Raw genomic sequence first — 13,223 nt, 5'->3', positions numbered from 1 at the left:
CTCTCTTCCTTTCCCACTGACTCAGTCTCTGACCTTCCTTTTTCCGGTTTTAGACCTACTAAGCTAGAATTGTCAAATAGAGGAGGACCAGAAGAAAGTCAGGCTAAGTTTTTTACAAAGTAGAAACCAATTTAAATCCTTTCTAACTATGAATAAAAGTTCAGGCACTTTAAGATGAGTATAGCCAAAGAGTTGGTGTATATCAACTTTAAGACTGGAGCCCTGAATAATTTAACACAGACTGAAAGTGTGGCACTGAAAGAGCTACAACATGATGACAAAGGTGGTAATTTTGTGGTATTATAAGAGAATTTGTTTAAATTAACATATCTACAGTTGAATTCTTGAAGGAGTTGGATCCTAAAATACCAGTTCCTTTATATTGTCGAAGGTTCATCGGTCACTAAAAGATCCGACAGGTAGGCCTAGTAGGGGGTTGTTTAACTGGGGAAGTTAGTGAATTTGTAGATCAGATCCTTCAGTTGAAACTTAATTTGTTTTTTGCAGCTGTTTGACCATCATAAGCATTGAGTGGTGAATCCCATATTTTTTAGCAATGTCCTTGATAGAGAGGGCTTCTTTTACTGAAAGGAGCATACAAGTGTGTTATTCTTCATCTGAATAAGTAATTTTTGCCTGTGGCTAATTGTCTCATATTGTATTGAGATTTAACTAAACATTATGTCATAGCAACTTTGGTTAATTATTTAACATGAAGAATTCTTCTAAAGGGGATATATAAGTATGTTATGCTTATTGTCTGTGAATATTTGTTTTATATTGGATCAAGTTTCATGTGGACAGATTATTTTACAGCAATATTGGTTCATGTATAACATTGTTTGGTACGTACAGTCTTTGAGGCTTTTCAACGGATATTAGGACTATATCTGTTCATCCCCACATTGAATGACATTTCCTTTTGCGTTGGTAGAAGGAGAGGGGCAGATAACATTTTAATATATGAAGGAAATTGTCCGTAATTATTTTAAATGGGCAAACGTTTGCCTGTCAAATTGGCTGCAGCCTCGACTGTGGCTGGTTTCCTTTCTTTAAACCACTCACATATCTCTGTAGGTCATGTACAATAAAAGTGTTCTTTTAGAAAAGTCTGGAGTATATAATTAAAGTGAACCTTTACCCATATCTCTTCATACCTTATTTGTCTTTTTGTCCCCAGTCTTCTGACAGTGGCCATGTTTACTAAGGGCAGGTTACTAGATCTCCTTTTACTTCCTGAAAATTGGCACATGTGACCATGCACATCATCTCAGGGGAGGAAAATGCCTTTCACTGAGATTAAATTTCCCAGCAATGCTCTGCTGATATAACTTTCCCAGAATGCTTGCTTCAAGTGTTTTGCTCCAAAAGGCTTGCTTTTTCTTAGGCTTCCAGAAAAAAAGTGCACCAAAAACATATTCAACACCTAACGCAACATGTTGCACTTAAAGCCTCCTATTTCTTCTACTCTCCTTAAGACCTGCCTGATTGATTAAAGCAAACTTAACTCTAGAATTAAGGTCCTCTTTAATTTTACATTTTCCTGCACCTTTTAGTGGCTAATGGTGCACCAGTCTGCCATTATGTATTGATATAAATAACTGAACATTTATTCAGCAGTATCTGATACTTCTGCTACGTGCGTAGCAACAGTACCTTGAGGGTAAGGAGCAGCTGCAAACAAAAAAGTTTAAATAGATTGCTACAGTCCTGAAACCAAAATATATTGTGATTTTGACATGACGGACTTGATAATATATACTAATACACAAAATTGCGAATCACCACACGAACTAGGACACCACACCCCTAAGTTTATAGAATACAAAAACAAAAATAGAGAAATGGGGCTTTAAAAGTGTCATCAAATGCAAGGGGACCCAGTTCAAAATTGCACATACAAGTCGCTTATTGTATAAAAATATATATATTCTTTATTAAAATACTTAAGATGACAGATTGGTGATATCATTTAAATGATACAAAACATCCCTGGATCACATATAGATACATACTGTGTATATGACAATAACATATATCTCTTTATATAATTGCATAAATAAATTCATCCATAAATGTTCAGTAGATCTATGATGTGTCCAGTTTTCAACATGTTTCGCTCAAGGCTTCATCAGGAAAATACGGAGGTGCCTATAATAATCATAAGGATCTAGTAATCAATACATCAATATTTGTACATTTCCAAAATATTATTATATATTTAAAATTAAGGTTCAACATTACATGAAAAGATCAATCATAGATAAATACAATTAATGGAATCTCTGTCCTACTGACATGCGTCAGTCATATACATTAACTACATTAGTCATATACTAATGTAGCACTCACCACGAGAGGAGCCGCTGGATATGAACTAGGTTCTCCTACCTGTTTTGCCAGCCACCAGCCCTTTTCCTTAACTCCAGCAACACCGACACTTTAGGATAGAACAGGCTCGAGTCGTAGAGTCTTTTCAGTATTTATTGCTTAGTATCAACTAGGAGAGAGGGTTAGGGTTGCAGTATATCCGAGATACAACAATAGAGTTTGATCGGTATACTCAGTTTGATCGGTGTGGTTACAGGAAGAATCCCCTCCATCTCTTAATTTCTTGTCTAATTTGGATTGCCTGATTTCATCCAATACCCTCTGCAGCAGAAGGCAGAATCCCTGTGTTCACTTAGCAGGAAGAACAGTCCACAGCCCTTCTTTTCAAACAAAAGGAAATGGTTCCAGGTCTCATTCAGGCAGTTATTAAAACCTTGAACTTGAAAGTCCTATCTTCCCTTCGTCTAGTATGGTGGATGCTCTGGGTTACTACAAGCCTAAGTGCTCAGATAAGGTCTTTCCTTTGATAGAATTGAAGTAACCATATAGGTCTTTTTCCCTTCCCAAGCATTTTATGAACCTTATTCGTTTTGTAGAGGCCTTTTCTAAAAAGTAAGCTACACCTCTAGTGGTGTATGTACATTTTTATTTCCTTAACAAGGAGACTTTCATCCCTGTCGAGAATGTGCCATATTTTAATGAACCTATAGACAGGAAGCTGGAACTTCTCTCAAGATCATTACAGGTTCCCTCCTGTGACCTGTCTTGGTTTCGTTCCTGATGTTACAATCAGTTGCTGATTGGTCCAGGCTTTTACACCAGGACCTGGTCTAGGAGAATGCACAGCAAAACCTCATCTAAATGATAGAGCAGATGACGCAGGCACTAACAGGGTTATTCACTAAAGGGTGAAGAGTTTGGTGAAGGCAGGAGAAGTGAACAGTCTAGGACAACATAGCTGAATTGGAAAATGTTTCCACATCATCTATTTTGGCCTAGATTGTTCACTTCTCCTGCCTTCTCCAAACTCTTCACTCTTTTGTGAATAACCCTGTAAATGTTTCTGTGATACCACACTGGACTCCAATCATTTGGTCTCCTGCCTAAACGCAACCTTGTTGAACTTGGTCATTATCTGTAGGATTTATTTCTTTAAAATGTTGGCCGACCATACACATATTCAAAGGCTCTCACACAGCTTTCCTTTTGAGTTTAAACTGTTCAGAGATCCCTTGGACAAGTGTTGTGAGGCTAAGAAGACGCAAGCAAGAGTGCACCCTTCTTTACTGTGTAAAAGTGTTTCTATTGTTTCCAATTAATCTTTTTGCACTTTTCTAGGCCTTCACATAATTTAGTAACTAATTTAGTTTCTGGCCCTGCTGAGGCTAAAGGGCATTCAGCATGAGTCCAGGCCAACAATGCTTCGGTGGTGCAATATGTGAACCTTTACTATGGTATTTTAGTGTAAGTACAAAAAAATCTAGTTATGTAATACTGTGTTTATAATTGTATTTTTAATTTTAAAAAATTCTGTTTCCCTAACTTAGGCAAGTATGCCATGAGAGACCTGGTCCACCGTCTTCCTGGGGGGAACAACTGCAACACCCTTTCAAGCAAGGCTATGTCTGATGACACTGTCACTGCTATATGCTGCACCCTGCATGAAGTTATAACTAAAAATATGGAAAATGCCAAAGCCTTACGAGATGCAGGAGGCATTGAAAAACTTGTTGGAATTTCGAAGAGCAAAGGAGACAAGTATGCTGCTACTGTGCTTTAACAATTTATATTGTATGCAGTACATTACATGGTACTTTGATAATTATAAATAGTATTCCTTTGATGGGACTTATATAATAGACAATAACTTGTATAATAGACATGTATATTCTTAGTTGGTATATAATGACTTCTTTCCTCTAGTAGAGTATTCTCTTTAGTAGAGGTCTTTTTTGCTATCTGAAATTACATATTAGTTTAATATTTAGTGAAGAGTGAGAAAGCAATGTGTTAAACCTAGTAAACTGTACGGCTTAGTTTCTTATCAAAGAACAAATGGTTCCCACTAATCAACGTCATTAAACAGTCCAGATGGAACACATGTTTGTTTAATCAATGATCAAATAAAGCCATAACCTTTGTATTTATATAGAAAAATATAAATGTTTTATAAACATTTATATTTTTCTATATAAATACAAAGGTTATGCCTTTTTTGACCATTGATTAAACAATTGTGTTCCATCTGGACTCTTTAATGACGTTGATTAGTGGGAACCATTTGGTCTTTGATAGTTTGTCAGCAACGCAAGAGTCCATTTGGAAAACAGCTAATTATATGTGTGTACATACAATTTGAATTGTCCTGTTTAAAGGGTTTTTGAACTGTTGATCCACCAGCCTTGCGTTTTGAACGAAAATATTTTTTCCTTTTTTGCTCTCCTTGGGTTTTGCTCTCCAGTTGTCTTTGTCATGACTTAGTTTCTTACAGAAATATGCATTTAAACAGTCAACCCTTCTAAAATTATATTTCAATTATATGTGGAACATGATTAACTAGGATACCAGCTGGCATCTTTTATCTCTAAATGACATTGGTCGCAAGATCTCCATGCCATAGTTCCCTACTGTCTTTCTGCATGCCTCAGGGTGTTCCCATTTCCTTTTTTCTACTCTTCATAACATAACATAATGTTGCACCTACAATACTACAGTGGAGAATAGACACATCTCCAGCTTGCTGAATGGACCATGGAAGAGAAACAGAACACCAATGAGATAATTCCTCTGCTCAGTCTTCTCTCTTCTCCTGTCCACATGTTCACTGTACGAAAACATGCACTGCCATGGAACCTGATTATTCCCTAGCACTTGCTATTTCTCCCCCAGTGCTGCTGTACAGTTGATTACAGGATAATTAGATTACATTTTCAGATACATTCGCTGGCTGCATGTAAAATACATTTTAATATTTAATTACCACATAGCTACATAATTTTATGATTTTGATATCTGCCTGTACTTTAAATTTAAAGATAGGCCCTTCAGCATATATACAGTACTTCCCCTCATACAAACAGGTGCTAACCAATTCTTAATGGATGTACTCCAACACTGTATATAGAATGAATCCACAAACCAAAATAATTTTTTTATTACTATGAATTTCGTAGCTGTTAGAAATATTTTGTTGGCATTAGGGATGATTTGATACCATTTTTTCCTGACTAAGTACGAGTACTGATACTTTTCCTCAAGTACTCACTGATACTTTTTTTAGTGTCATGTGACAGTTTTTCTAAAACAATACAGACTAATGATTTTAGGACAGTGGTGAAGTGCCAGGGCCCGGTCCCAGCTGCAACCGCTGTGACACCACTGTGTAGTCCTGCCACTGACTTCAAGCTGTAGAGGGACTACAAATCTCAGCAATACATTATACAGCAATGCAGAATACCACCAGCTGTAGAGAACTACAATTCCCAACGATACATTATACAGTAATGCAGAATAATTCCATCAGCTAGAGAGGACTACAAATCCCAGCAATACATTATACAGCAATGCCGAATGCCAACTAGCTATAGAGGACTACACATGCCAGCAATGCATGAAACATCAATACAGAATAATATGAAGCTACATACATGCTGCTCCGGGTTCCTGGCCTAATGTCTCCAATGAAGGATCTCAGAAGGGCTATGCGGGGTCTTAGTGGGCTGTGCGGGGTCTACGGTGGGCTGTACAGGGTCTATGGTAGGTTGTGCCGAGTCTGAAATAAAGATAAAAAGAAAGAATCAGGGGGCGTGTCCTGAACATGGTGGCGTAAGGCAGCACTTTCCAGGAGCTCTGTGTAGGTTGACCGGGACTGCAGATCAACAGACTTTTCTGGTGAACTTGTACCTCATGCCAAAGGAGCGGTCTCTCTCTAGCACCTAGGACCATCGTCAGGCTGACATTTTGGACTTATTCACCCGCCCGGGAACTGGCAGACAACTGCAGCCTTCCTCCAACATGGCGCCATCATGATCTGTGGCCTCGTGCTTGGCCTCCAACAGAAAGCAGCACAGGTCCCTTCCTATGTCAGCACATGCCCAGTCCTGCCAACCAAGCCTGCCATCCTCGCCTATTCTTACACCTGTACTCCCTGCAGAGGACTCTCCTCTCGGATCGGTGCAATCAGATGCAAGCCTGTCCCAGCATGGGGATGAAGACTGGAGATCTTTTTTTCCCCCAGCTGTCCACCAAATCTGGCCCGGATTTGCATTCTACAGTTCTGGCGCTCCTCAACCTTTATCTGGACAAACCACCTACCTCAGCATTGGAGTTGACCGTATGCATAGAGCACAGGGAATCCGTGCCTCGTCATTGGGCCTTCCAAGGGGTGTGTTCTGCAGAGCGCACTTCTACTTTATCAAGGAGGAGATCCCCTGTCAGGCCTGGAACAAGGGCACGCTAGATTTTGATGGGGCCAGGATTCAAGTCATGCCAGACTTGTCCCCTCACACGCTTCGCATGCGCCGCACTTTGCAGCTGATGTTGGATGTTATTCAGGCGGCTGGCACAACTTACCGTTGGGGACATCCCTTCCACTTGATCGTCTCCTGTGAGAGTCGTGGCTTCCAACTGCATTCTCCAGACCAGCTTTCCAGATCTTTTCTCTTTTTTGGAGCCAGTGGCTGTTCCTGTCCCAATCTGGCTTGATTTTTCTATGGATTGTCCTGCTCCAGGCCCCTCTACCCCACTGCCTGCCCGAGGCCCGCGGTCCCATCAGCAGTCCTACCCCATGGGCACCCCATCTAGTGGCCTGGATTCCAGCAAACTGTGAGTAATCGTAACGTGAGCTCCTGCAATCTGGTTTTGTGCCTCCTGGGACTTGCAGATTTGTCTCTTTCTCGCACTGATCTCCTCGGTCCTGTGGGAAGACCCCCTGTGGTTTTCATCTACCAGTGCCTTTCTATTGCCTATTGCCCCTTGCTGTGTCGAGTAGTAATGGGCAGAACAGGCCCGAGTTCCGTTCGAATTCGAACTTTAGAACACCCAGAAAGTTTGAATTCAAACTCGTGGCTTGGGTGGTTTTAACATCACTTAAAGGGTAACAATAAAAATGAAAAATGTCTTTAAATAATTTTAAATTCCACTCGCTTGGCCTACAAGACTCTGCTCTCTCATGGTTCTCCTCCTACCTACAAAAGCGCTCCTTTTGGGTCACCTACAAATCTAACTCCTCCTCTTCCTCTTGGTGTAGGGGTCCTCCAAGGCTCAGTCCGTGGACCTCTTCTTTTTTCTATCTACAGTTAATAACCTCACATGGCTTCCAATACCATCTCTATGACGATGACACCCAAATATATATTTCTACTCCACAACTCACCCCCTCAGTGTGCTTGCATGTCACTAATCTACAACTGACATATCAGTCTGGATGTCACAACACTTTTTAAAACTCAATCTGTCAAAAACTGAGCTCATGATATTTCCTAGTGCCCGGGCACCTTCCACCAACTTTTCACTTGAGATTGATAACACAACTATCTGTCCTTCCCCCCCATGCCAAGGTGCTAGGTGTCATTCTGGACTCAGACTTCACTTTTCTGCCCCACATCCAATCCCTATCCAAATCCTGCCGCCTTTACCTTTGTAACATCTCCAAAATACACCCCTGCCTCACCAATGAAACCGCAAAACTACTCATCCACTCCCTTGTTATCTCTCATCTTGATTATTGCATTTCCGTCCTCATTGGCCTACCTCTACACAGACTATCCCCCCTTCAGTCCATCATAAATTCAGCTGCTAGACTCATCAAACTAACCAACCACTCAGTGTCTGCAACCCCCCTCTGCCAATCCCTGCACTGGCTTCCACTCGCCCAGAGGATAACATTCTAAATATTATATTGTTTCTTTTGTGTGGTCCCCCAAACGCTCCCAGTTATCGTATAGCCTATGATCCTTCATAAGAACACCGGCTTACCCGATATTCAGCTTTATTATAGGGTATCTCACCTTACAAGATTGATTGATTGGTGTTGCCATTCAATACATAAGCGGTGGGTGGATATGGAGTAACGGGCTCCACAAATGGGCCTACCGTGGCTCTCCTCCCATTTGCCCCTGGAGATCTCCTCGAATGCTACAATTGCTCCGTCCATAGCGGCGGCTCGGATTTCCTTTCGGACTTCTGATATTTCTTCATCCCTTTCCCTGATGAATCCTGTGATCGGAGATTTGGACTTTCCTCCTGGGTTAGAAAATAGTCACATTCGTCGCCTATTTTCCGCTTGTTTGCTAGACTTTATTTCGAACCATTTGTGGATGTCTCAGGACTCTATTCGGAATTTTCTCTCTCAACAGCTGGATAGGTGGAGTGTGTTCCAGCTCCGGCATTTTCTTTTCTCTGTGACCAGGGTGCAAGAGCTCACAACGTTTGAATCTGGCTCACAACGTTTGAATCTGTTTGCCACCCGGGAGTACCGATTTGCCATTCTCTTTCTATGATTTACAAGCTTGTTTGCTCGCCACCTTCGAGCTTTTGCCGTTTATCAAGAAGTGGGAGTCTGAGTTGAGTAGATCCTTTATGGATCAACAAAGCAGCACAATCTTGTCCCTTGCCCATAGATCACCCATGGCGAGTAAGTACCAAGAGCAGGGATATAAGATATTGACCCACTGGTACAGAGTCCCTCCTGTTTTACATAAAATTGACAGATTGATCCCTCCTACCTGTTGGGGATTTAACCAGGCCCCTGGCACCATGTTCCAAATTTTTTGGCATTGTTCCATTATCCATCCTTTCTGGGATTCTGTGAGGGCGGTGATCAACCAATTGGTGATCACGGCTTTACCTGATGACCCTGCGGTTTTCCTTTTGCATATGACCTCCTCCCCAATTAAATGGTACAAAATTTCACTGACCATTCACATGCTGAATGCGGTGAGATCCTGCATTCTGTTGTTGTGGAGACAGTCTAGACCCCCTACAGTGGGAATGTGGTTCTCTGTACTGGACATGATTTACCGTATGGAACACTTGACCACCTCCTGGCATAATACCGAGGAGCGGATCCGCCCAAACTGGATGCCGTGGTTTCATTTTAAAATAACCCCTGATTACACACAGGCTGTGGAGTCCCCTTCCTCTGCTACCATGGTAAATAGTTGAATGGGCTGCCTGCTGTCTTGATGAATGGGGGGGCAGAGCTCTCAGAGATTGCATCCTCACGTTCCTTTTCTATTTTCTCTCTCTTTTGTCCTTTGTTTTGTGTCTTTTGTTCTGCCGTAGTCCAGGAGATACCACAAAGTTGTGGGGTTTCATTCTCATCTCTTTGTTATGTCAAATGTCAAGGTCAAATGTTTGTTATGCCTTCAGTTTGAGAAGAGTGGGCATTTCCCATAAATTTTTACTTTTTATAAGGGTATTCTATTTTGTGTAGAGGACGGCAAGGCTGGATTGCTGTGTTGCTGGATTGCTGTGCTGCAGAGTTGCAGGACTAATATTCCTGGGAAGGGATTTCCCCAGGTTTGGGACTTTTATACAACAAGTCGGTGAGACATTTTTATGTTTTGTTATCTGTGCCAAAGATTTGGATTGTTACTTTGAGTTCGCTGAAGATAAGCGTGTATTTTGTGTATACCGTTTTTGGCTGCCCTGCAAAAGGAAAATAAAAGCTTTTGTTTTATGCAAAACCTTCAGTGCGAGTGCTCTGTGAGCTCCCCAACTTCACAAGTGGTGGAAAATGCGGGCAAGACGCTATCTCTCGCAAGTGGACTTTTCTGTGAGGAAAAAAAATGACATTTAAAAAGGGACAGTGTACCATTTGCATGTCCTGGGTTAAAGCTGCATAAAAGTCCACAGCAATGGAGGAGCTGTGGACTTCCCAGCTTTGTGCTTATCTGGGAATAGTTGGATATTATCGGCGGTTGGTCCCTCATTTTGACTATATTGCCGCACCACTGACTGACCTGACGAGAGGCAAGAAGTCAGTGATGGTTCCATGGAGTGCCAGTGCTGAAGAAGCCTTTGTCAAGCTTAAAACGGCATTGTGTCAGCATCCGGTGCTTGAAGCGCCAGATTTCAAAAGAGTTCATTGTGCAGACGGATGCCTTGAGTGAGGGTTTAGGGGCCGTGTTGTCTCAAGAGGTCAATGGGGAGAAACACCCTATGGTTCTTCTCAGTAGGAAACTGACGGCAGTTGGTAGAGCAAGAGTGTTTAGCCATAACATGGGCCTTTGATTCTCTCAGGTACTTTCTGTTAGGCAGGAAGTTCCATTTGGTGTCAGACCATGCCGCGTTGACCTGGATGAGACAGAACAGGCACACTAATGCCAGAGTGACCAGGTGGTTTCTGGTTAATATTCCTGAGAAGGGATTTCCCCAGGTTTGGGACTTTTATACAACAAGTCGGTGAGACATCTTTACGTTTTGTTATCTGCAAAATCCTTGGTGCAAGTGCTCTGTGAGCTCCCCAACTGCACATTTGTTACATATAAGAATCAGTTATGGGATAGTATTAGTGTACCTTTATTTTTTCAATATATAAGGTTTCCGGAGATGGGAGCATTTTCAGTGACAAGGAAAGTTGCTGTGCCCTTTTTTTTATATGGACCTGTTGGTGTGTTTTGCATAATGGGTGTGATTTTGTGTTCGCTATGACTTTATAAGTATAGCTTTTATTATGTACATCATTTGTTCTCATTTATATGTTCTTTACAACGGTTGATTTGTTGCCATGTCAGCGATGGTTATATCCCTTTTGTTTCACTGAGCTATGTAATGCCTTTTCCTTTATTCAAGTGGTATTGTTTTCTTGTTTCAATAAATGCAAAACTAAAAAAAAAAAAAATCAATCTTAGGTAAATAATAAAGGCACAAAAAAATGTTTCACTCCTAGGCCTGAGACCTAGGGCATTGTGTCTAGCAACACCACTGTTTGATTTCACTTGAAAGTGCAGTTTCAACAACTGAAACAACTGATATTACTGAATTTGGGAACTTAAGAAGCCTTTAAAAAAAACTCCACTTTCATTTAAATATTGATATATTTATTGAAATGTGTGTCAAATAAAATAAACTGAAATACAGTATGCTGTAAAATGTCTACACAACTACTCTCCTGATTTGATCTATAGTCATCTATGTCCTTTTTACTAATGCCACAAAATGCAATTGTTGCTTCCTTGAAACTATGACAACAACAAAAAGGATGTAGTAGTATGCGAACAGACCGCACTATCCAGAGAATTCCAATACTTCAGACTTTATTTACATTCACCGCAAATCCAGTATAACAGTGAATAAAAGTGTATGAAGCAACAAATACCAGCACTGCACACTCCCAACCAGCTACAACCTCTCACATGTTTCACCCGTAGGCTTATTCATAGAGGTAACAAATACTAGCCTTAGTAGTGTGGTTTCCAGATAATAACTATCATATTTGATGTTCTTGAGCATCTATTATATGATATTATTTACGTTTTATTATAAAACATTTATGATAAGAAAGATTTTTAGTAATCATCGGTTACTTAATGGATGGATAATATTTCTAGGAGACTATGCTAATGATGAATGTATTTCCATTAATGAGATGTCTCAGTACTTTATTTAGAATATTCAATGTAGGATATTTATCGTCTTTTATATGACATTGTAGGTTGAGAATGTTCTTTACATTAGATATTTCATATATGGGTAATACATTATCATTAAGAGGTTAGTCTCTGATATTTTGGTCTATTTGGGTGAGAGGAGAAACTCATCTGTTATAGTCACTTAATTATTAGACATGTGCGATTCGGTTCGTTCCAAAATTCGTTTCGGACGAATTTTCGGAAATTCGGAGATTCGGATGCATCCGAATTCCGAATTACAGCTAAGACGAAACGAACGATTCCGAAATTCCCGATTTCCTGAAATTCGTTATTGGACGAATTTCGTTGCAGCAAAATGACATTAGGGGAAAAAAATCACAACGTTTTACCTCTACAACACATCTATGCTTAAAGTACAGAGGCTATAGAGTAGTGGCAGGCTTGCCATTGCTAAGGTCCCAGGTTCAATTCCAGGGCAGGTCAAGTAATGTTAAAAGTTTTTTTTTTTTTCCCCCTAGTAAGTAATTTTTGTTCCCCCTAATGTCATTTTGACGCAACGAAATGCGTTATTGGACGAATTCTGTTGCAGCAAATTGTTGTTTTTTTTTACAGTCTGCAGAAGATGGAAAAAAAAAAGCGTGAGGTTTCCCCCCAATTCATACCAGACAATAAGTCAAGTAATATTTAACGTTTTTTTTTTCATAAACGAATTTCGGAAAAACGAAACAAATTTTTTTTGGTTTCAAAAAGAAACTAAACAAATTTTTTTTGTTTCAAAACGAAACTAAACAAATTGTTTGCTGGTGCACATGTCTATTAATTATGTATGTATTTATTTGTTTATACACTTGTACATTTGTATGTATTCTCAAGAGAGTTTTACATTTTATTTTATATATTTCTCTTTTGTGCACTGTTTCACACCCTGCACAGTTGACAGGGAGATTGCAGTTTGGTGAGATTGAGTTAAAACATCTGACTTTATTTGGTATTGTTGGTATGGAGATTATAATATGTATGATGGGATTAGTAGTTTATTTGTGCTCTACTGAACCTTATACACCAGCTAGTTTAGAGTTAACCTATCCATCAGTGAGCATTGCTTCCTGCATCGGTGTAGGGTGATTTCCAAACAACTACATGTAGTAGTAATGGAGCTTTAAGAAGTGTCAGACTTGCATTTTAAATGTTCAAATTTTTTTTAATTTTAAAGATTAAAAATACATAAATACATAAAAAACATCAAAACAATTGATTCCCTGATTCTTGCAAAATTAGATAATCATAATGTGCAAT

General features: G+C 40.0%; 1 protein-coding gene across 1 annotated transcript in view; it reads left to right on the top strand.

Annotated features, from left to right (window-relative positions):
- The window catches only part of LOC108798590 (catenin delta-2-like), a 177,878-nt gene that overhangs the window by 59,328 nt on the left and 105,327 nt on the right, over positions 1 to 13,223 (top strand). The window contains exon 5 of the mRNA XM_018570352.1: positions 3,879 to 4,089. Within this exon, the coding sequence (XP_018425854.1) occupies positions 3,879 to 4,089 (211 nt within the window). The remainder of the gene's footprint in view (positions 1 to 3,878; positions 4,090 to 13,223) is intronic.

This window comes from Nanorana parkeri, unplaced genomic scaffold (assembly GCF_000935625.1).
Source record: "Nanorana parkeri isolate BGI_ZX_2015 unplaced genomic scaffold, ASM93562v1 scaffold1512, whole genome shotgun sequence".
Lineage (NCBI taxonomy): Eukaryota > Metazoa > Chordata > Amphibia > Anura > Dicroglossidae > Nanorana > Nanorana parkeri.
The sequence above is the reverse complement of the archived record's forward strand: the minus strand, read 5'-3'. Positions and strand labels throughout refer to the sequence as shown.